This window comes from Marmota monax, unplaced genomic scaffold (genome assembly GCF_021218885.2).
Source record: "Marmota monax isolate L192 unplaced genomic scaffold, Marmota_monax_Labrador192_F-V1.1 WCK01_AAM20220418_F8-fsc00021, whole genome shotgun sequence".
In the NCBI taxonomy this organism is placed as follows: Eukaryota; Metazoa; Chordata; class Mammalia; order Rodentia; family Sciuridae; genus Marmota; species Marmota monax.
In genome coordinates, this window is record NW_026695228.1 from 7,579,368 (window position 1) to 7,603,811 (window position 24,444).

The following is a 24,444-nucleotide window of genomic DNA, read 5'->3' on the forward strand; positions in this document are numbered from 1 at the left end:
TAACCAAGTGACCAAAGTTAATATCATCAGTTGTGAAATTATGTTATTTGCTAGGGTGCAATGAAAAGAATACACAATCGCTTCTATGATACTGATGCAAGAATGCATAACCTGATTCTAAACAATAGAAAACAGGTGGGTGCGGTCCCACATGCCTATAATCCCAACCAATCAGGAGGCTGAGGCAGGAGGATCACAAGTTCAAGGCCAGCCTTAGCAACTTAGCAAGACCCTATCTCAAAATAAAAAGGATTGGGGGATATGGTTCAGTGGTCAAGCATCTCTGGGTTCAATCCTCAATACTAGAAAAACAACAACAAAAAATAAGAAACCCAAAACCCCCCAAAACCACCACTACCAACAAGAAAACATTAGACATATGTAAATTGAATGAAATACTACAATGAAATACTACAAAATAACTGGTTTCTGACCTCCAGAGGTGCCTTGGTCATGAAAGCCAAGGAAAGATTGAACACTGAAGAACAGAAACATGATGGCTGAAAGCAATGTGTGATTCTGAATGGGATCTTTGAGCTATAAGATATTATTGGGGGATTCTGGAAAGATAACAGAGCAGGAAGCACCCAGAATCTGTCTTCTCATCTAGAGAACAATTGCAATGGCAGTCTATCTGATTTAACTACTTTGGAGACCAATGAAGGCTTTCAACTTGCAGGTAATGGTTTGGATGGTAAAGTTTGATTAATTCCAACTCTTCTCACAGTAGCAACTACCCATCCTCCACTCTTAGCTTCCCAGCAAGCAGTTGTAGAGCATTCTGTGCACAGATTGTGAAGCAAGGGTAGGCAAAAAGGATCTTGTCTTCCAAACAGTGAGGCTTTGTGTTCTCATCACTGTTGTTACAGATCACAGAGGTGCAGACAAAGGTTGACAGCCATTGCTATTTCAGCTCTCCCCATTATTACAATCCCCTCACCCTAAGGCTGAAGTGACTTTCAGAGGACTTAAAGGACTAGCACTCTTAGCCACCTTCACTCATTTTCCTTTTTTCACTTTTTGGGAGTCAAATATTAAAGACAAGGACAGTAAAAGAAAACAAAGGTACATCAAGAAAAAGTTAAAAAGTGACACAGAATGCTCAGGGAAAAGCTTAGACTCAGAAAAGATCTGAAAAGATCTTAAGTTTACACCTGAGCCTAATTCTTAGCACAAAGACAATCAACAATAATCAATAAAATAAAAAATGATAAACAAAAGCAACAAAAACAGCAAACCCTAGGGTAGGGAAGAATCTGATTTCCAGAGTTACCCCATAATTAGATTCAAATGTCCTATTCTTGACATTAAAAAAAAAACAACACACACAAGACATATAAAGAAACTGGAAAGTACAGCAAATATATGAAGCAAAATCTGATAGAATTAAAGGAGAAATAGACAATCCCATAATAATAAGTTGAACTCTTACTCCTGGATTCTTGTTCTCAATAATGGATAAGGAAACAGAGGATTTTAATAGCTCAATAAACCAACTTGATCTAACAGACAAATATAGAACACTCTAACCAACAAAAACATACACATTGATTTCAAGTGCACACAAGACATTTCCCAGGATAAACCATATGTTAGGACACAAGTTAAGTCTCAACAGATTTTAAAACGTGGATAACATCATAGAAGTTATCTTCTCTCACCACACCACGATAAAGTCAGAAATCAAAGACAAAAGTAAAAGTGGAAAATCCACAACTCTGTGGAAATTAAGAAATCATAAGTAGAAACTCTACTACACTTAGAGACAATTAAAAACCCCAAACATGGGGCTGGGGCTCAGCGGTAGAGTGCTTGCCTCACACATGTGAGGCACTGGGTTCCATCCTCACCACCACATAAAAATAAATAAATAAATAAATAAAGGTATTAAACAAACAAACAAACAAACAAACAAAAAAAACCCCAAAACATAAGGTACTAAAACTTAGCTGGGGGCTGAAGTTGTAGCTCTGTGGTGGAGTGCTTGCCTAACATAAGGCACTGGGTTTGATCCTCAGCACCACATAAAAATAAACAAATAAAATAAAGGTATTGTATCCATCTACAACAAAAAACAAAAGCTTGGCACAGTGGTTTATGCCTGTAATCCTAGAGACTTGGCATGCTATGGCAAGAGCATCATCAAATTTGAGGCCAGCCTGGGTAACTTTAACTTCATTAGAATGACAGTTTTTCATATATTTGGTCCTTAAATGTTTCTTATTAATAAAAGTTTATTTATTTACACTTAAAGGTTTATAATAAAGAATATGTAGGTAGTTCCTCAAAAGGTTTTGTCACTGTGGTATAAAAATCTGACTGAATGCACTAAATTTATGAGTTACAATTAGTTTGAATTGTTTATTGGAGGATATTCCTCCAATTTTCTTGATTGTGAGGATAATCTCAAGATACCCCCTGTTTCTTATTCTAGGGAAGAAAACTATCAAAACCATTAGGAATGCGCTCCTAAAGGACAGGAGAAAACATTCCCATTCCAAAGATCCTTATGTTTTAGGAAGTTACAATAAAAGATTTGGAGGGCTGATTATCAGCCCTCCAAAACAACACAGTGTAGTAGCAGCATGACCCAGAACATACCATCAGGAAACTGGTCAGCATCATCATCAAACATGGCTTCCTTGAGGGCAGACTTGTTGAAGGGACTGATGCTATCTGAATAGTTATAAGGATTATAGTCTCGAGAGCGTGGAGAGGAGTGAACTGGCATCGAGTGGAGCAACGAAGCTTTATTATCAAGAGTTGTTTGGCTTGAGTCAGTAGCATCACCTCCTGCTCTTGGGTCTGACATCCCGGGACCACCACACATCTATTGACAGGAAGGGGAAGGCATAGTAAATTGACTTAATTTAAAATATCTCTATAACATTATAAAAAGAGGTTTTCCTACTGTTTAAAAGGCTATTTAAGAAAGTAATAATAATCAGCTGAAATAAATTAATGACAATCAATAGAATTTAAAACATATTAGAAATGACAAAGCTTAAGATGAAATGACAAAGCTTAAGCCACAACTGTGAGGGCAAATAAGAAACTATGAAAGAATGCTGCCTCTAATGATTGTTATATTTCCTTTGCCAATGATTCAACCAAATAATACGTACAATGTCATTAGTAATAGCTTCTCTATGCTGGCTAAAAGTGTGAAAGGACTTCATCACAATACAGAACTAGCTGCCAAATGCTATTGTCAAGGTAGTAAATTATGCAATGAAAAGTATGTCAACAAAGCATAAGAAAAACATACTTTAAAAAGGCCTCCTTTAAAAAAAATTCTTTTTAAAGAAGGACTTAAAAGTCCTACTTAACTTTTGGAAGGATGCCAATATAGAGTTGGGCTACATAATCACACTTGCCAAAATATCAATAATAATAATGATACAGATACTAGTATCAAAATCTTTATTGCCGTAAGTATCATCATCACTACCATCTACTGAGCAACTATGTACAAAGCCATTTTCCAAACATTCTTCACATATTTAGTGTGTAGCTACTATGCGCCAGGCATTGTTCCTGACATTGGAACTAGATTAGTGAATCAAAGATAAAATGATGTTTATACTCATGGAGTTACATTCCAGTGGAGAGTCATAAACAATAAAACAAAAAACAAACAAACAAAAAAAGCACTTAACGAGTAAAGTATATAGTATGGTAAAAGGTGATTAGTGATTGAAAAAAAAGAACAGAAGCGTGGTATTAAAGGATCATGAGTGCTGAGGTGGAAGAACAGGGTTGCAGATTAACTAGAAGTGAGTAGGGTCCACTGAGAAGCCATTAGAGTGAAGCCCGGAAAAATGTGAAGGAATTATCCAGGCGACTATCTGGAAGAGTGTTTCAGGCAGAGATAATAGTCAATGTAAGAACCCTGAGGCAGGAACATGCCCAATAAGTTCAAGGAATAGCAAGGAGACCTGTGTAGCAGGAATTGAGTGAACAAAGAGAAAAGTAGCAGGAGATGAGATAATAGCAAGAGGAGCTTATTATATAAGACTGTGGCTTTTACTTTGTGACAGGAACCTTCTATTGAGTTGTGAAAAGAGGAGTAAAAAGAGTACAGAAGGTCCAAGGGGAATCAAAGAGGCCAATTAGATGCCTATTTTAATAACCTAGTAGAGAGAACTGATGGTGATAGCTTGAACCAGATAGACAGTGGTAGAAGTGGGTATATTCTAAGGTAGACTCACCAAGTTTCCTGACTCGGTATGGAAGATGAGAAAAGGGAGGATTTAAAGACAACTCTTTGTCTCAGGTTTTTGCTGAGCAACTAGTGTTGCTATCAACTAAGATAGGGAATAGCAGTTTCAGGGAGAAAATCAGGACTTGAAATGGGTAGTTAAAAGTTTGAATGTGAATTGAAATGCATTCTGCTGTCATGTACAACTAAGTGGAACAAATAAAAACATAATATTTTTTTAAAAAAGCAAAACATTCAATTAAACTAAGAAAAATGTTAAAAAAAAAGAAAGTATGAATGTGGACCTCAGGAGAGAGATCTTGACTCAAAAGAGCCACATGATGTTTCACATTTGCAACAACTTTTAAGGTACATAGCAATATTTCTATTTACCTAAGGAAGACCCCGAGGCTTAGAAATAATCCTTTCATTACCCAATAACTACTGGAATCTGGGATTTGAACTCACTTTTATCACATCAACTACCTGAATTCCCCACCTTATACCATGAGAAAACAAGATGAGCCTGAGTGTCAAATCAACCATCTCTCTTACTGACCTGTTGTTGCACAACATGTAACTTTTAGGATAGGGAGTCTTGAATATGAATGCTAAATTGGCTTTTTGCAGCCAGTTTATTCAGCCTAGTACAAGCTACCTCTCTGCTATAGACACAGGAGAAAAACAACAGTGGGAAAGGAATCAGGAAAGCAGACAAGAGCCCTCTATAGAGATGTGCCAAAATACTATAATGTTCTGCAACTTTGTAAACATTGAGAAATAATGAATTCCATAGGAAATGGCAAGATGGTTGTTTTAAAAAGAAAAGTTGAAGCCGCCAGAGTAAAGTCTAAGAAGCAGCAAAGTAAAAAATAATTACCCTGCTGGGTACGGAGGTGAACACCTGTAATCCCAGCAGCTTTGGAGGCTGGGGGAGGAGGATGGCGAGTTCAAAGCCAACCTCAGCAACTTGGTGAAGCTCTAAGCAACTTAGTAAGACCCTGTATTTAATAAAATACAGGGTGTGGCCCAGTGGTAAAGCACACTGGTACTAATAAAATGAAATGAAATAAAATAAATTAAAATAAATAAATAAACCCCTCGGGCTGAGGTTCTGGCTCAGTGGTAGAGCGTTTGCCTAGCACATGCGAGGCCCTGGCTTTGATCCTCAGCATCACATAAAAATAAATAAGTAAAATAAACGTATTGTGTCCAATTACCCAAATAAATAAATAAATAAATAAATAAATAAATAAATAAATAAATCCCCAATTACCCTTTTACACTGGGACAGGCAATCAATTAAATAATATTCATATATGTTAAGAAAGATAGGTCATAGGGCTGGGGTTGTGGCTCGGCTATAGAGCACTTGCCTAGCATGTGCACGGCTCTGAGTTCGATCCTCAGCACCAGATAAAAATAAACAAATAAAATAAGGGTATTGTGTCCAACTACAACTAAAAAATAAATATTTTAAAAAAAACGATAGGTCATAACAGTCTTAATGGGAGCCATATAACCTGATGGAGCAAATCATTATTAATTACTATAGTTAACATGAGAAAAAATAATTTTAAATTCCTTATTTTATCTTATAAGACTCATGTGCTATGGCCCATGTTCCACTCCCTCTTTCATTCATAATTCTACAACTACACTGGATTTCTTCAAAGGCTTCAAGTTTGCTCCTGTCACTGCAAATGTTAATTCTGTCATGGAATTCTCCTCTACATTTTCTGTGGCTTTATTTAAATTAAATGCAAATGTAATCTCCTGAAAGATGCCTTCCTCAACCCATACTAAAACAAATTCGTTTTCTTCCAAGGACATTTTAAACTAAAACTCCATAATAATCAACTCTACACCAATGTCTAAAACGAACCGAGCATGATGGCACTCTCCTGTAATCCCAGTGGCTTGGAAGGCTGAGGCAGGAAAATCACAAGTTCAAAGTCAGCCTCAGCAACTTAGCAAGACCTTGTTCAAAATAAAAAGTTAAAAAAGGGCTGGGGATGTGGCTCAGTGGTTAAGTGCCCTTGGTAATCTCTGATACCAATGAATGAATAAATAAACAAACAAACAAATTAACTCGGGGGCAGCTACTTGTTTTGTAACTCTAATGCATAAAAAAGTGCCTGACAAACTGTAGACACAGTAAATAACTGAAGAGGAACAGATCCCTAGAAAATTGTTTGAAATGCTACAAAGCAAAGTAAAACAAAAAAGCAGACAAAAACAAAATCTAAATGGAAACTAAATAGTCTGCAAAATAAGAATATTCAGATACTCACTGAATCGCCATCATCCTTTTTAGAATCCCTTTTCAATGGCTCATTCATGTCTTCTTGACTACGGAAGCTGAAATTTTGGATTGCTTCAGTGACACCTCTAAGAGAGCTATAAATATCTTCAGAGTTCATATTTTCTGTGTCATAATCAAATGCACTATGAAAAAGATAACACTAATTTTTATTTCTCTATAGTTTTACAATACAAACACATATGAGGAGATTATGTAGGATAAAGACAGAATTAGAGAATGCATAGCCCCAAAACATCATTAACAAAATAAAATGTGGCAGCTATAAATGGTTAAAGTACATATCCTACTGTTCCTCACCAAGGACTGCTTACAATGACTCTGGATTGTACAGCTTTTAACAACTAGTCTGTCTATCTTCAAAAATGTTCTGTTTAATATTGGCCAAATTATATTGTGTTCATGTTATGAATATGAAACAACAACAAAAAAATCCTATTACTATGTAAAACTATAATGCACCAATAAAAAAATGTGGAAAGAGAAAAAGAATGTTCTGGGCTGGGGGGTGTGGCTCAGTGGTATAGTGCTGGCTTAGCATGCACGAGGAGCTGAGTTTGATCCTCAGCACCACACAAATATACAATAAAGATATTGTATCCACATAAAACTAAAAAATAAATATTAAAAAAAAGAATGTTCTAATTAACCTGGGATCAGTAAACTATGGATGGCTTGCAAGCTAAGACTATTTTTTACGTTTTAAATGGCTGGAAAAAAAAATCAAAAGAATGTCTTATGACACATGAAAAGTATATAAAATTTAAATTTCAGTGTACATAAGTAAGATTTTGTTGGAACACAGCCATATTTACTTATTTAGGTATTGTCTATGATTGTTTTTGTACTGTAATAGCTGAGTTAAATTGTGGCCACCAAGATTACATGTCTTAAAAAGCCTAAAATATTTACCCCTTGTCCTTTATAAAAACTCTTCAAATTCTCACAATTGACTCATGAGAATGGTACTATATTTGAAAAGAAAATAAGTGTATTTATATAAGTTTATAAGAAGTTAGAGAACTTTAAACACTAAACATAAATGTTAATGACACTAATTCTACAATCAAAACCCAAAATTCAACTGAGGCTTGAATTTAGCTACAAATTGTCTCATATGTATGTATAATATGGAAGAAATGAGCTAGATAATGTTTGTGATATGTTTTTCTTTCTTAGATGCTGATATTATATCCTACAATTTTAATGAATAAGCTGATAAAGCAAGTTATGTATATATGGCTAACAACAAAATTGAGCTAATAATTATAAGCATGAACTACTGTGAAAATCCTTTTTTGAAAGGTCAGGAAAAGGGAAAAAATAATAGTCCACTAATGAATTCATATTTTAATCTGAAATACTGACCATTTTTGAGCTTCACAGTGTGTGAAAATTATACATCTTTTAAAAATATTTTTTTCTTTTTAGCTGTAGATGGGCACAATACCTTTATTTATTTTTATGTGGTGGTAAGGATCAACCCAGTGTGTCACACATGCTAGGCAAGTGCTCTACCACTGAGCTACAACCCTAGTCCTCCAAATTATAATCTTATATTCTATATTAAGGATTAATCTCTCAATCACATGTTCTTTCTCAGAAGTATATATAATGTCATCATAAGGTCTTTATATATTTAATATTCTTCTTTTTATGCTTTATCTACAAGTTTAAATCCCCTGCCTCCTACTTTTTAGAGGTGGTTGGTCAATATTAGATCTAAATATCTATTATTTTAATTGACCTCATCATTTATATTGAGTGACAGGATGTAAAGCAAAGATACAATTTGCTGGGTTTACATATTATCTCTGATAAATACAACTATGTGATTTAACAAGACAAAAGCTCTATCAGTAGATTTTCTTTTCCTTTCAAAAACTTCTATATCTGGGCTGGGATTGTAGCTCGGTGGTAGAGTGCGTGCCTAGCATGTGGGAGACCCTGGGTTTGATCCTCAGCACCACATTAAAAAAAAAATAAATAAAATAAAGGTATTGTATACAACTAAAAACAACAACAACAACAACAAAAACCCAAAACTTCCATATTCAATACATTATCTTTGTTGTTGTTGGTGGTGGTACTGGAGAATTGAACCCAGAGGCACTAACCACTGAGCCACATCCCTAGCCCTATTTTTATTTACAGACAGGGTCTCACTGAGTTGCTCAGAGCCTCACCGTTGCTGAGGCTGGCTTTGAACTTTCTGCCTCAGCCTCCCAAGTTACTGGGATTACAGGTGTTATTTTTATTTTGAGACAGGGTCTTGATAATTTGTTCAGAACCTTACTTAGGTACTGAGGCGGTTTTGAACTTATGATCCTCCCAAGTTGCTGGGATTATAGGCATGAGCCACCATACCTGGCAAAACATTCTCTTTTAAAAGGCTAGTTTTCGAATAAACTTAAAATTGCCTTTTTCCCCCTTCTTTTCATTTTTGGCAATATTGGGAATTGAACCTACAGGTGCTCTACCATTAAGCTACATTTCTAGCCCTTTATATTTTGGGACAGGGTCTTGCTAAATTGCTGAGGCTGACCTTGACCTTGTGATCCACCTGCCTCAGCCTCCTGTGTAGCAGGGATTATAGGCATGCATCATCACACCTGGCCCTGTTTATACTATTTTAAGACCTTTCAAATCAAGATGGGGATATAGCTCAGTTGGTAGACTGCATGCCTTGCATGCACAAGGCCCTGGGTATGCTCCCCAGCACCCCCCCCCCCAAAAAAAAGAAAGCCCTTTTATTAATACTTTACTAAGAGCGAGAATTTGCAAATACAAAATATGATGAAAAGTTATCCTTTTATTACCTTGGCGATAAAGTATTTTGTGATGTATTGGTAGGAGAAGTAAGAGGACTGGACCAGTTGGCTGGTGATCGTGGAGTTGGTCTTGTCAAAGGACTCCCCATGGAACTCTGATGAAGGGAGTCAAATAAATATTAACATATAATAGGTAAGTAAAAGGCTTTTAAGGAAACAATACAATTGTGAGATAGGAACACATGAAATAGCCACAGTTATTGGTCAATATTTTAAATATTCATATACTTATATCTGGTTTCTGGGAGGAAAGTTTTTCTCCTCACTCAGAAATCTAACTCTTTAGTGTTTTTATCTTTTCTCCTTACTTGCTTCCTTGTCTCAAATATTATCAACATCCTTTCCCTCAAGAATTCAACAGGATCCTAAACTAAAAATTTTAAATGGGCTTTGTATTCTGAGATAATTATCCACTTCCAACAATTACTAATGATAAAATTTTATTCTCTTAGTTTGCTTTACAAATGATTTTCATAAAGATGCCAATGGAGTAAAATGTGGCCATGTTATTAATCTGTATATCTCTTACAATCTAGTGAAATAATCCCTCGAATTCACACAAAAAAATTATTCTCAGATTATTTTTCAACCTCAGACTTTGCCTTAAGCCTCCCATCAAGTGCATCTACATTTTTTAATGTGTTATCAAAAACTCCCTAAAATTTTAGTCCAGTTCTTCAGGTTACTAAATAAAATTTATTTATATATAGATTTATATCTTATTGCAATGTTTCATTTACTCCCACCTTACTTCCTCAAAATAAAATCCAAGCACAGGTGAACTGACAAGCCTATGATTACTATGTACTATCTATCCTCTCCAACCTTATTTGTTAACCCTGCAATAAGTCATCTCTGCTAATAGTGAAATAAGGATTGGTTCACCGGAAGAACATGTCCTAATGGCTTCCAAAGCTGGTGCCTTCATACATATTCTGTTCACATTTGGCTTTCATTGTTCGTAATTAGCCAGTATTCACCAGTGCCCTAATGTATACAAATTATAATATAAACACGGCAAGCCTAAGGCCTCTGTTGTTTCCAAGATAATATATAGTTTTACTCAGGAAACTCTGGCAAGTACAGAAATCATATATGAGGCTCAAGTTTATTTCATGTAAAGGAAAATAATTACTGTTAAACCAACCATAAGATTATACAGCAGCCAAGAAAGTAAGCAAGAAATACCTGGGTTCCATTGCCGGTGTTTCGAAGGTGATTATGAAGAAGTTTGGTAGCACCATCTTGAAAAGTTTTTGGTAAAGCTCCCAGTAACATTGTAAACTCTGGGGTATTGAGTTCAAATAAAGAAATCAGCACTGATTGTGCTGCCTTAAAAAAAACAAAAAAACAAAAACACAGTAAATTCAATAAATGCATTTTGGTTATGCAAAGATGACTGTCTTCTTTTACATTTCCATTAAACATCAGGAGGTTTAACTATTTTTCCCAGGGCAAAGAAAAATGTTCTTATTTCAATTATTATTATTATTTTTTTTTGGAAGGAGGGGTTGGTTAGAGCATTTGTCTAGCATATTCAAGGTTCTGGGTTTGATCCAGTACTGAACAATAAAAAACAAAACACACTTCTTTTATGGGAAAGATAGAAACATTCAACTACTGAGCTACATCCATAGCCCTAGGAAGGGATTAAAAAAATATATGACCTACCATTTATTTTTGGAAATTAAAAGAGAATACAAAAAGTCTAACAAATAGAACAGAAGCAAAAGATAACCAGACCCTTTCTTCCTAGGCCTGCAATCCTACCTACTCAAGAGGCTAAGGTAGAAGGATTGCAAATTCAAGTAGTTTAGTGAAGCCCTGTCTTAAAATAAAAAAGGAATGGGGGTGGTATTCAGTGGTAAAACACCCTTGGGTTCAATTCCCATTACAAAAGAAGAAAAAAAAAAAGTTAACCAGATACTTTCTCTGTCAACATGTTACTACTTCAGTTTTCCTAATAAATGATTATAAGGAGCAAAAAATTTCAAATTCTACTTTCTCAATATATGTAAATCTTGAATAAATCAACAGTATCTAGACTCTCAAATAGCTAATCTAACAAATCTACAATCTGAAGAAGCTAAACTATAGCTAATATTTTGTGGAAATGGGAACAATAACAAGAAAAAAGCCTACTCAGATTTGTAAGAAATCTTACACATTTCTTCTCCTATAGTAATCAATTGAGTTATTAAAAGACAAATACTGAAATTCATATGTATAGAAACTTAAGTTCTGGAACTGTTCTGACCTAATTCTATAAAAACCTAAGTGTTTCTATGTTTATAGCATCTGAATATACAACAATAGGGAAATGGCTAAATTATGTTATATTGAAACCATGAAATATTACACAATAGTTATAGAAGATAATGTAGGTCTATTTATGCAGAAATGAAGATTGGTCTGTTATATACTGCTGAAGGAGAAATACATAAAACAACAGTGATAACACAAGTTCATTTTATTAAAAACAACAAAGCATGTATCGTATGGGAGTATGCTTCAACACATTAGTTAATTTTGTCTTAACAAATTCATTATTAAACATACTTTACTCCATCTATAGTTTATTTTGGTTTAGAGATTAACGTTTCATCATCTCTTATAGATAGCTCAACAGTTCCCAAATCATTTACTGAAGAGTACACCCTTTCTACATGATTTTAAGCAGACCAATATTCTACATAAATCTGTGTTTCTGGACCATTCTTTATGACCCATTGATCTATTTCTGTTCTAACATCACATAATTTAAATTGCTACAGCTTTAGTATATTTTGATCAAGATGTTTATTTCTGTTACTTTTAAATTTTTTTGGTCACATGTTTTACTAGATACATTTTACATTTAAAATAAATTTTCAGGTCTTTAGCCAGATGTGGTGGCACACATCTGTAATCCCAGTGACACAGGAGGCTGACACAGAAGGATCACAAGTTTGAGGACAACCTCAGCAACTTAGCAAGACCTTGTCTCAAAAAAAAATAAAAAGGTCTAGGGATATATATAGCTTAGTGGCAAAGAGTCCCTGGAATCAATCCCCAGTAACAACAGAAAGAAAAAAAATTCAGGTCTTTAAATTAAAGTAATATACACATAAGAATTTACAGAAACCAATGTTATAGAGAAGGTTTTATATTTCTCTTTGCAATGCTTGTTTTAACTGTTGGGCATTCATAGGTTTATATACTAATTTCTTATTAGCTTGAGATAGACTCTAACATAAGTTCTCACATAGGATATTGAACAATAATAGGATATTATTGTTCAATATCCTATGTGAGAACTTATGCTCTTTTTAATACTAGTCTACCCTTTCCACTCTTTTCCCCTTTATATAAAACAACACAAAACTCTCTTAATTAAAATCGTGCCAATGGTTTCCTCTTCTCTGTGTGTGTGGTACTGGGGATTGAACCCAGGGCTTCACACATGTAGACAAGCACTTTATCAGCTGAGTCACATCCCCAACTCCTAAGATGAGCCAATAGTTTCTATAAGTCGTTTTCTCTTGGTCAACCAAGCTAGAGGTTTGGAAATTTTGTTGATTTCTCCAAAGAACCAACTTTTGGTTTCACTGATATTCTCTAATATTTTCCTATCTTCATTTTGATTAACTTTTTTTTAAATCTTCTATTGGCTTCAGATTTGCTCTGCACCTTTTTCTAGTGCCTTAAGATAGTGCGTTGGGTTACTAATTTGAGATCTTTCTTTTTTTGGTATAAACATCAACAGCTATAGTTTTCTCTAAGCACTGCTTTAGATGCATCGCATGTTTTGTTAGGTCATGTCTTTATTTCATTATCTCAATGCATATTCTAATTTCCCTTTTAATTTCTTCTCTGAATTAATGGTTATTTAAGAGTAAGATGTTCAATATCATTTATTTGAGAGTTTTCCAAGTTTCTTTCTATTATTGATTTTTAATTTTATTCCACTGTGGTCAGAGAACACACTTTGTGTTATTTCTATTGTTTGAAACTATTGAGGTTTGTTTCATGACCCAGCATGCAGAATTTTACACATATATTTGAGAAAAATGCACTCTCTGTTCTTAGTAGGTGCAGTGTTTATCATTGTTAATGAAGGTCACAAAATTTATATTCTGGATACTCCTCTGCAACAGTGAAGGAAAAGATACACAAAGAATGATTCACAAGGAAGATGTGTACAGAAGGCTTAGGGGAGAGTATATCCAAACTGGTGAAGAGAAGAGGTCTAAGAAGGAGTTCTCCAGAAAATAAATAACCTCTTTTGGAGTAAAAAAAATATTAGCTATAATTATGTGACAGAGATGTTGAAAATATTAACAAGTATTTCAAAAACATTTTAAAAAGCTCAGGCAAATGAAAAACAAGGCAAATTATTAACTCCAAGACAAAGTTTCTATAAGAAAGGAGACAGCAGCAAACCACTTGGCACAAGTGTATGTGCATATCCAAATGTAAATCTTTTCTACTGACTACCAACAATTCAGTCATAAAGTATTTTGAAGATTATGGGGAAGGATATAGGAAAGTTATGTGGGAAAGATAGGGGAAAGCTAAATCCTAACAAAGATAGATCAGTATGTCTATATTTATCAATAGATCAATAAATAATGCCTAAAATGGATAAACCAAGAAACAGCATCTGTTCTTTTTTGGAATACATAGGTAAATGCAAGGAGAATAATTTGGAATATTTTGTGCTTGAGGCTGGGAGGATTGTAGCAAGGACAGCTATTTTTGATTCCAATTTTGAAAATTATGCTCAATTAACTGGACCAAATTTAAGATAATTTAAAAGAATTATTATTTTTTTAAAAAAGTCCTTCATAATTAATTGCTAACTGGTAGAATTCTAAAATATTCTTCCTTCACTGGCAATCCAAAACTACTGACTTGCTTTTCCAACTGATATTTTTTTTTGTTTTTGGGTGGTAGGTATTGAACCCAGGGCCTTACATATGCTAGTCAAGGGTCTAACACTGAGCTACAATCCCAATCCTCCAATTGATCTTCTAAACCTTATGTGAAAACACACCTTCCGAACATCAGAACTTTTGGGTTCTGTTGTCCAAGTGATGACCCTAGACACTGCCAGGCGAGTTTCACTGGAATTTATAAAATCTCCTGGATCCATTTGTTTGGCCAGAGTTTCTATGTATTTAAGGATGGCAACCTTTACCTGCAGAGATAAGCAGAATGAGACAGGACGATAAGATGGTCATTGTGAGGCACTAGAGTAAGCTTCAGAAATAATTACATGACTATTTTTGACAAGAAGAAAACGAACAATATAAACAATAAAAGAGATAATATAACCACCTACCAACTTCAGGTCCAAGTATATGATAAGGTGATGATTTTTGTTTTCATACATATTCAAGCTTTTAGGTCCCAGGCATTTTATTCCCCAAGTATGAAAACTGTGGCAAACTTTCTTAAGATAATAAACTTTGTCTTGTATCTACCGTTGCATTGCAGCTGATTCTTAGCTAGCCCCAGAGGAAGTGAGTCTTATCAACTCAGTCATTTCATTTTGGGGGGAAATTAACCAAAGTATTTGAAAATTAGGAATGGTAAATCCAGTCTATCAAGGCTGCAATAATGGTGGGCAATATAGTTTGTTTTTTTTTTTTTTTTTTGAGGGGATGGTATCAAACAGGATAAAACTGACAAAATGAGATCAGATTCATCAACTGTTATAACTGCGTTAAATGAAGAGTCTCAAAAATATTAAACAAGTATCACTGGAGAAAAGATAATATTCATTTGTAAAAAGAAGTTAACATATAGGTGTAAAAAGTCTCATTCTTGATATGTGGGTGCATGAAACATAGACGTGTAGTGGGATGAAGACTATGCTAAGGTGATAAAAAGGTTTGAGAATCATTGTTTTTAAAGTCATGTATTCCAACATTCTAGGATTTCCATTTGTTTTAAAATATTTATTTTTTAGTTATAGTTGGACACAATACCTTTATTTCACTTATTTATTTTTATGTGGTACTGAGGATCGAACCCAGGGTCTTGCAGGTGCGAGGCGAGAACTCTACCGCTGAGCCACAACTCCAGCCCCTAGGATTTCTTAATGGTTTTCTCCAACATTACCTGTTTATACTTTATTTTTTTAAAAAACTAATTTATTCTTTTTGTGTATGTGGTGCTAGGTATTGAACCCAAGACCTTATGCATGTCAGGCAAGCACTCTACTAGTGAGCTACACCCCCAGCCCAATTTATTCTTTCAACTGACAAACAACAATTGGATATATTTAGGGTATATAATATGATATTTTGAAGTAAGTATACATTGTAGAATGGTTAAATTGAGCTAATAACATTTGCATTACTTCACATACTCATTTTTTGTGGGTAGAACACTTAAAATCTATTCTCAATTACTTTTAAAATGTTTTTATTGTATATATTTAAGGTATACAAGATGATGCTTTGATACACATATACATAGTGAAATGATTTCTACAGTCAAGCAATGAACAAATCCCTCATCTTACAGGGTTACCCATTTGGTCTACATGTAGCAAGAACACCTAAAATCAACTCTTTTAGCAAAAATCTCAGTCCTCACATTGTAAATTAGATATCTAAACTTATTCATCCTACATTATGCACAACTTGATATTCTTTCATCTGTATCTTCCCATACCCCCTCACTCTGTTAGTATTTTCCAGCTGTGTACAATGTTATTTATCACTACATTATACCAGTGGCCACTTTAGAAATAACATGTGATATAGTAGTGTATAATCCTTGGATTCAGCAGATGCTAAACACACAGTAAAGGCTGATTTACTGACTCAGGAAAAGTAAAGTTTAAATGCACGATTAAAACAACTTGAGCCAGGCACCAGTAATCCCAGCTGCTCAGGAGGCTGAGGAAGAGGATTGCAAGTTGAGGGCCACCCTGGCAATGTAGTGAGACACTGTCTCTAAAACAAAAATAAGCCGTGCCCACCTGTAATCCCAGTGACTTGGGAGACTGAGGCAGGAGGATCACAAGTTCAAGGCCAGCCTCAGCAATTCAGCAAGACCCTGTCTCAAAATAAAAAGTAAAAGAACTGGGGATGTAGCTCAGTGGTAAAGTGCCCCTGGGTTCAATCCCCAGTACCAAAAAAATAAAAGAAATAAAAAATCTCAAACCCTAGCAAGTTGAGATACTGTCCAGGTTAATGTAATTAGTCTCTCTATGTTCTTTCTTCCCTTATGGATTTAAATGTCATTTTTATCACTCAGGCCAAGTATCTATGGGAAATCTCTCTGGGTAGTGTTATGCCAAATTAATAGATAGGAAGGAAAATATTGAAATAAAGTTCTGCCTCTTATACATTTTCCCCTTCCTGCTCCTAGTACCAAAAAAAGGGGGATATCAAATTATGTTCTTCTTTCATAAGAAATAAATATTTAGATTTATAATTTTACACAGCTTACAAAAATAAAAATAGCAAATGGGAGTACATTAAATTAAAAAGATTCTTTTATGCAGCAAACAAACAACAGAGCAAAGGGACAACCTATAGAATGGAAGAATATCTTGTAAAGCACACATCCGATAAGGAATGAGCATCCAAATATGTAAAGAAATCAACCTAAACAAACAAACAAACCGAAAAACCCTAAATAAAAAAAATTAAAAAATTACCAAAGAACCTGAATAGATATTGCTCCAAGGAAAACACCCAAATGTACAATATAAAAATGAAAATGCTCAACATCAATAATCATCATGTAAATGCAAATTAAAACCATAATGAGAGATCACTTACTTCACTAAATGGCTACTATATAAAAGACAAAAGGTTGCTGGTGAAGATGTAGAGAAAGGGAACCATTTGCACACCACTGGTGTGAATGTAAATTAGTACAGCCATTGTGGAAAACAGTATAAAGTTTCTCCAAAAAATTAAAATAGAATACCATATGATCCAGTAGTCCCAGTAGGGAGTAACTATCTCAAAGACAATGAAAATTAGTATGTTGAACAACTTGTACCCCCAGGTACTATGGCAACGTTATTCATAATAGCCAAGATATAAATCAATTTAAGTGTCCTTCAATGGTTGAGTATGGTATATATACACAATGAAATACTATTTAGCTTTAAAAAAGGAAACCCTGGGTGGGGGCTATAGCTCAGTGGTAGAGCACTTGCCTAGCATGTGTGAGGCCCTGGGTTTGATCCTTAGCACAGCAAATAAATAAATAAATAAATAAATAAATAAATAAATAAATAAGAAAACCCTGTCGTTTGTGACAACATGGATGAACCTGTAGGACAATATATTATGTGAAACAGGCCATGTAAAGAAAGACAACTATTAAATGATCTCACTTATATGTGGAGCATGATGAAGTCAAACCCAGAAACACAGAGTAAAGTGGTAGTTACCTGGGGCTGGGGGATTAGGGAAAGACTGGTTGAAGGACATAAAATTTCAGTTAGAAAAGAATAATAATTTCAAGAGGACAATGTACATCACAGTATCTTACAGTTAATAACAATATACTTTTTTTTTTTTGCAGTACTAGGAAATTAATGCAGTGTTGCTCTATCACTGAAATATGTTCCCAGTACTTTTATTTTTTATTTTGAGACAGGGTCTTGATAAGTTGCCCAAGCTAGCTTCCAGCTTGTGATCTTTCTGCCTCAAGCTCCTGAATAGCTGGATGTGCATCACATGCTTGGTCACCATGCACATATTAAATATTTGAAACTGCTGAGATTGGATTTTAAGTTTTCTCACCAAACACACACACACACACACACAAAGTATGTGAGGTAATGCAAAAGTAATTTGACTCAGTCATTCCATAATTTCTCTTTCTCTCTCTCCACACACATACACACACACCAAAACACGTTGTATACTCTAAATATATACAAGTTTTACTTATTATTTAAAAAGTGAATTATAACTTTTAATATAAGATGTGGTTAGTTTTGTAGTAGCAGGCCTACCTAAATTATAGGATAGCACATAATATTCTGGATTCTTGAAGCCATGTACCTTCTATCAGTGTGAATAGCTGAAAGATGACTATGTTAAGTCAATAAATGAACAATGTATTCTTTTTAAGTTACCAACACTAATAACTGTATATATTCCTGAGCATAGTAGTAGATGTTGGTATTCTTAGCTACTTAGGACACTGAGGCAAATTCAAGGTGAACCTGGGCAATTTAGTGAGACTTAGAATCAAAATAAAATAAAAAGGGCTAGATGCGGTGATGCATGCAGATGTGGTGATGCATGCCTATAATTCCAGTGACTCAGGAGGGTGAGGCAGGAGGATTACAACTCTGAGGCCAGTCTGGGCAACTCCTCAAGACTCTATCTCAAAATAAAAAATAAAAAGGGCTGGGAATGTAGCTCAGTGGTACAGCATATGACTAGCATACACAAGACCCTGAGTTCAATTCCCAGTAGATTAGGGGGAAAAAAAAGCAAGCATTTATTTGCCCTCTGTGACATTCAGTTGGTGCAGTGTCTTGACAATTTATAGTCATGCAAAATTTTAAAAAGGTGTCTCAGAATAGGCATATTTAATAATAGGTAAAATAATCACACACATATAATAATTTGAATGTTTTTAGTAGGGTATTTTATGAGGTTACATACAGTCTAGAATTTCAATTATGCAAATATATACTCTTTCAAAGAAGGAAAAACAATTCGATTGCTAAGTGTGTGTAATTCTTCAATGTTTGTGAAAGCCAGAGTTCAGCAAAATTACATTTATTTAAAAACATTAGTAATTCAAATTAAAATTCCTGATTTTATACTGTTATTTCCCTCACTGATCACATGATGATACATGAGAGATATCACATTTTATGTAAACATCCTTTTTTTTTTAATCTGAAAGATCATTTCTCAATAAAGATATTTTCCCTTGGTCTTTTTGCTAGATCTAGAACAAGTTATCTGTGTTTTTCCATAGCCTGTTAAGATTTTAAAACTTAACCCTGTCACCCACCTGAAAGTTATTTATATTTTTGCAGAAAAACATAACATTTTCCTGCTATCCTAAAATATCTACTTAAGAGTTGAAGAGTGATTCCCCATATGGCTTTGCTACTGAAACTATACTTCTATGTATATTTATAAATAATTTAGGCTTTTAAAGAAACAGTCTGTGGTACCAGTCTCCAGTACAATGTTTTCCAAAAGGAAAGCCCATTTTAATTTGTCTGTTTCCCATTTCACTATTCCCTTTAATTGTTTTCTTCAGCAACTTTATACTTTACCTCAAGTCACCTCTTATCCTTATTTCTTAAGCTGGTGATCTTCTTTTGCACTGGCCCATGAAACATCTCTATATACATTTTCTTTTTATAATATTTATTTTTTAGTTTTTGGTGGACACAACATCTTTATTTTTTATTTGTATGTGGTGCTGAGGATCGAACCCAGCATCCTGCGCATGCTAGGCGAGCACGCTACCGCTTGAGCCACATCCCCAGCCCCTCTATATACATTTTCAACAGTACTGGAATATCTACCACAGGTAGATGTAATTTATAGGTTATCATGTATTATAGAAAACAGTGATCTAATTATAAGTTTTATATTCCCAGGAACACTGAGCACAACGCCTTGGATACGAGTTCAAAAAACATTTCTCACTAATATCAAGTAAACTGTTTTTCTGCAGGTCACTTTTCAAAGTAAACAGATGGAATCCCTTTCATGAAGTAGTTTTGAGAAAATAACATTATGTTGAATGTATATCCACCCTGGTAAGAAACATAATTGTGATTTTCAGACACAACTGCATTCAGAAATGTAGGGGAAAACCAATCCTGGGCAGTAATGCTCATGGAAATATACTTCGTGCAGAATAGAGCAGAAGATAAAAGACTTATGTAAGCATATATGCTTGTTATTTCCCTGACTTTAATCTCATTTGATACAGCTCACTAAAAAAACATCTTTGGCAAAGCATTCAGGAGGATCTTCTTTAATATTATATCACTTTTTCTTTTATATTAAATTGCATCATTTAAAATTACAAATTAGAATCCATCTACTTTTCACATAAATTAACTGGAAAATGTGTGCAAATAAAAACTGAGAAAGTTAATCTTAATTACAAATTTGGTGCACGTCAGAAACATCACATTGCAAAAATAGTTACTATTTTGGTTAAGGAAAATGGTACTGATATTAAGATTTGTTTGTTTACTAAAATATGTACTTAGGCAAAACTGGTATTTTGTCCAAAATGCCCATTAAAACTCCTAAGATTACAAATAAGAAAAAAAAGTATTGGGAAATCACAAACATAAAATTAGATAAGATTTTATAAAGCAAGTCTGCAGTACCAGCTTAGTGTTAGATGGCCATATTGTGATGCCTTCTAAATGTATATCCCCAGTAAGCGTTCTCCAAAGGAGGAAGGACATTTGAGAAACATTTGAAATCAAATATGTGCATGCGTAAAAGGCTTACAAAGGTTAGTACTCGAATACAGATGCATACAAACATTATCTGAAACACTGCAGAGAGAGTTAAGAAAAGAAATAATGCAGATTAAAACAAAAACAAAAAAAAAACCTTGGAGCTCCAAAAAGAGTGAAGATGGTCCCGAAGTGCTGGCTTGACTGTCTGTAAGTTCATAAAAACAAAACCCACTGATTGAACTGTTTCTCATGTGACAGAAATACAAATACTGACATAACTTTATCAATAAAATACTTCAATTTTTTAAAATGTTTGCAAAAAACCTCAGTTTTTTACCTTCAGGCTTGGTGTCTGAGTCTGATCAACTGTAAATCTCATTAGAATATTAAACTGGAGATCATTTGGGAAAGATTCTCTGAAATAAGAACAAAGCAAACAAAAAAATTAAGTAAACAAGTATGCATTTAACAAATTTCATGCAAAAAAACTGCTTAATGCCAAAACATAATGTCACATGAAGTAGTATATATCTGTAGTACAGGCTACAATAAAAGCATTCTCAGAAGAATACAAACATTTGAATTTATGACCAGTATTGGGTTAAGAAGCAACATTATAATAAATAATAGTCTATCTTGCCTCAATAATAGATTTAAGAAGAAAAATGTACTCAATAGAAAGTTCAATAGTTTCAGACATTTCCCCCACACCTAAAATCTAAATTCCAGTTTCATTTCAACTCAGAAAATGGACATTTTGAAACAGTCACTTCAACAATATACATAGGAAAGTAGAAACATATCAATGGTTCAAAATCTTCTGAAGAGAGATTCTGAATATCTAAATGTATACTATGTTTTATTAACACTTAGGAAATACTTTCATATTTACATTAGATAAAATTAATCTTCAACCCTACTTTGCAGATATATCTTCAGTTGATCTTTAGTCAAAACGCCATGATGCAACTATAAATATCTTTTTTTTGGGGGTGGTGGTGGTGGTGGTGGTACTAGAGACTTAACCCAGGGGTGCTTAACCACTGAGTCACATCTCTAGCCCTTTTTTATTTTTTATTTTGAGACAGGGTCTCATTAAGTTGCTTAGGTCCTTGCTTAGTTGCTGACACTGGCCTCAAACTTGTGATCTTCCTGCCTCAGCCTCCTCAACTGCTGGGATTACAGACAGTGTCACCATGTCCAGCTTTTTCTTCTTTATTTGAGATGGGATCTCACTATGTTGCTCAGGCTGGTCTTGAACTCCTGGGCTCAAATAATCCTCCTGCCTCAGCATTCCCAGTTGCTGGGACTACAGGTGCATATAATATGCCTAGTTCTAGATTAATCCTAATTAAGATAAAATACAATCTTGAATTACTTGAACCAATAAAATTTTTACAAAATAAATAAAAGGTTTGATCTAAGAAACAATGTTGTATTAAATATACCATGTAATTGGTGAAAATTAACAATTTTCAGAGGTGTTTCTACAGAATAAATTATTTGAAAGATCTCAGAAATTAAATTTTAACATAAAGATTAAATATTAGTTATTATTAGGTAAACTTGAAATACATGCAAAAAATATTACCTTGTAACATCTAGGGCTTTCTGAACTTTTGCCTGAACAGACCCAAGCAAATCAGCACCCATTTTTTTAAGTAGTTGTGTCAGCAGTACAAATAACCAATCTTGAAGATCATCTTTGTGGACTTGTATAAAATCTACTAGAGTCTCCAAAAACATGCTGAATACCTATAATAGATAAAGGGGAGAGGTGGGAAGAAAAACGAGGAAATATTGATCTCTATGCTCAGTTCAAAACTGAAAATAGAAGGGAATACAGGAATCAGAGGCACAGCGATTGGCAGCCAAGCGGAAAAACAATCTCTCTTGCTTTTCATTGGACTCTGTGATACAAGAGTACATTTGAATCGTTATCCAACTTCTGCAGAAGTTCAACAATTAGCTATTCCATGCAGCATCACTTGGTAAAGAAATTTGGCCATAATGGCTGGCACACCTAATGTAATCAATGATGCCACAGCTTAAGCTACTTAAACTAAAAATCTATTTTATACAAAATATAGGGGAAGGATCTATAGTCTCACTAACTCTCAGCTTTTTGCAAGTGTGGCATTGAGTTAATTAGAGAATCACTACACTAACAGCTACCTAAGGTATAAAATTTACATAACATAATGAATTTACATAACATAAGAGAATCCTCAGATTTCTCAAAATGACAATTGTCACAAACTTTCTGGCATGAAATCTGTTATTTACTAAAACTGCCCCAAAAGTAATTTTAAATGACCTGTGATAAATAAAACTGTACTTAAAGTCAAATAAATTCAAGATAAAAGCCTACATCTAAATTTTAGTGGATTTTTTAAAAGGTCCTAGATGGCATGCCATCAGTCTTCATTTATGCTGTGTGTGGTGGGGAGGACTTTATAAGTGGTTCTAACATTAATCTATCTGTTTAAAAAAATTTTTAAGTGAAAAAATTTTAAGGTGCAGAGAAACTACTATCAATACATGATGTATCTCACTGAAGTACGTATGAAAAGCAATCCATCACAAGGTTTTATCTGTTTACAAGAAATCCAATATCATACTAAAAAAATTATTTCAAGGTAAAGAGGAAAACACTGTTAAGACTCTCAGTCATGATGACTTGAGACAAATTATAATCAAAACAGATGATTAAAACTATGGTTTTTAAAATACTCAATATCCAAAGTAACTATACTAATTTGAGAATTAAGAGTTTGAAGGATTTTCTCTATTAGAACTATAAGCTTTAACATTTTTTTTTTAAACAGATTTTATTTTATTTTTTTTTTTAATTTTTTATTGTGGGTTGTTCAAAACATTACAAATTTCTTGACATATCATATTCCACACTTTGATTCAAGTGGGTTATGAACTCCCACCTTCACCCCATACACAGATTGCAGATTCACATCAGTTACACATCCATTGATTTACATATTGCCATACTAGTGTCTGTTGTGCTCTGCTGCCTTTCCCATCCTCCACCCTCCCCCCTCCCCACCTCTCCCCTCCCCTCCCCTCCTCTCTACCCCCTCCACTGTATAACCCTGAGGGTCTCCTTCCATTACCGTGCAATTTCCCTTCTCTCTCCCTTTCCCTCCCACCTCTCATCCCTGTTAAATGTTAATCTTCTTCTCCTGCTCTTCGTCCCTACTCTGTTCTTAGTTACTTTCCTTATATCAAAGAAGACATTTGGCATTTGTTTTTTAGGGATTGGCTAGCTTCACTTAGCATAATCTGCTCTAATGCCATCCATTTCCCTGCAAATTCTATGATTTTGTCATTTTTTAATGCAGAGTAATACTCCATTGTGTATAAATGCCACATTTTTTTTTATCCATTCATCTATTGAAGGGCATCTAGGTTGGTTCCACAGTCTTGCTATTGTGAACTGTGCTGCTATGAACATCGATGTAGCAGTGTCCCTGTAGCATGCTCTTTTTAGGTCTTTAGGGAATAGACCAAGAAGGGGAATAGCTGGGTCAAATGGTGGCTCCATTCCCAGCTTTCCAAGAAATCTCCATACTGCTTTCCAAATTGGCTGCACCAATCTGCAGTCCCACCAGCAATGTACAAGTGTACCCTTTTCCCCACATCCTCGCCAGCACTT

The 24,444-nt window shown here is 34.5% G+C and overlaps 1 protein-coding gene across 50 annotated transcripts in view; it reads right to left on the reverse strand.

Annotated features, from left to right (window-relative positions):
* Clasp2 (cytoplasmic linker associated protein 2) overlaps window positions 1-24,444 on the reverse strand; it is a 201,755-nt gene that overhangs the window by 20,957 nt on the left and 156,354 nt on the right. For 28 of the 50 annotated variants that reach the window (XM_058576643.1, XM_058576644.1, XM_058576681.1 and 25 more), the window contains 7 exons: window positions 22,366-22,529; window positions 21,112-21,190; window positions 14,391-14,534; window positions 10,544-10,687; window positions 9,344-9,450; window positions 6,496-6,649; window positions 2,602-2,830 (listed from right to left, as the gene is read on the reverse strand). In XM_058576643.1, the coding sequence (XP_058432626.1) occupies window positions 2,602-2,830; window positions 6,496-6,649; window positions 9,344-9,450; window positions 10,544-10,687; window positions 14,391-14,534; window positions 21,112-21,190; window positions 22,366-22,529 (1,021 nt within the window). Of the gene's footprint in view, window positions 1-2,601; window positions 2,831-6,495; window positions 6,650-9,343; window positions 9,451-10,543; window positions 10,688-14,390; window positions 14,535-20,928; window positions 20,980-21,111; window positions 21,191-22,365; window positions 22,530-24,444 lie in introns of all 50 variants that reach the window. The other 22 variants (XM_058576658.1, XM_058576640.1, XM_058576641.1 and 19 more) reach the window with 2 other exon arrangements.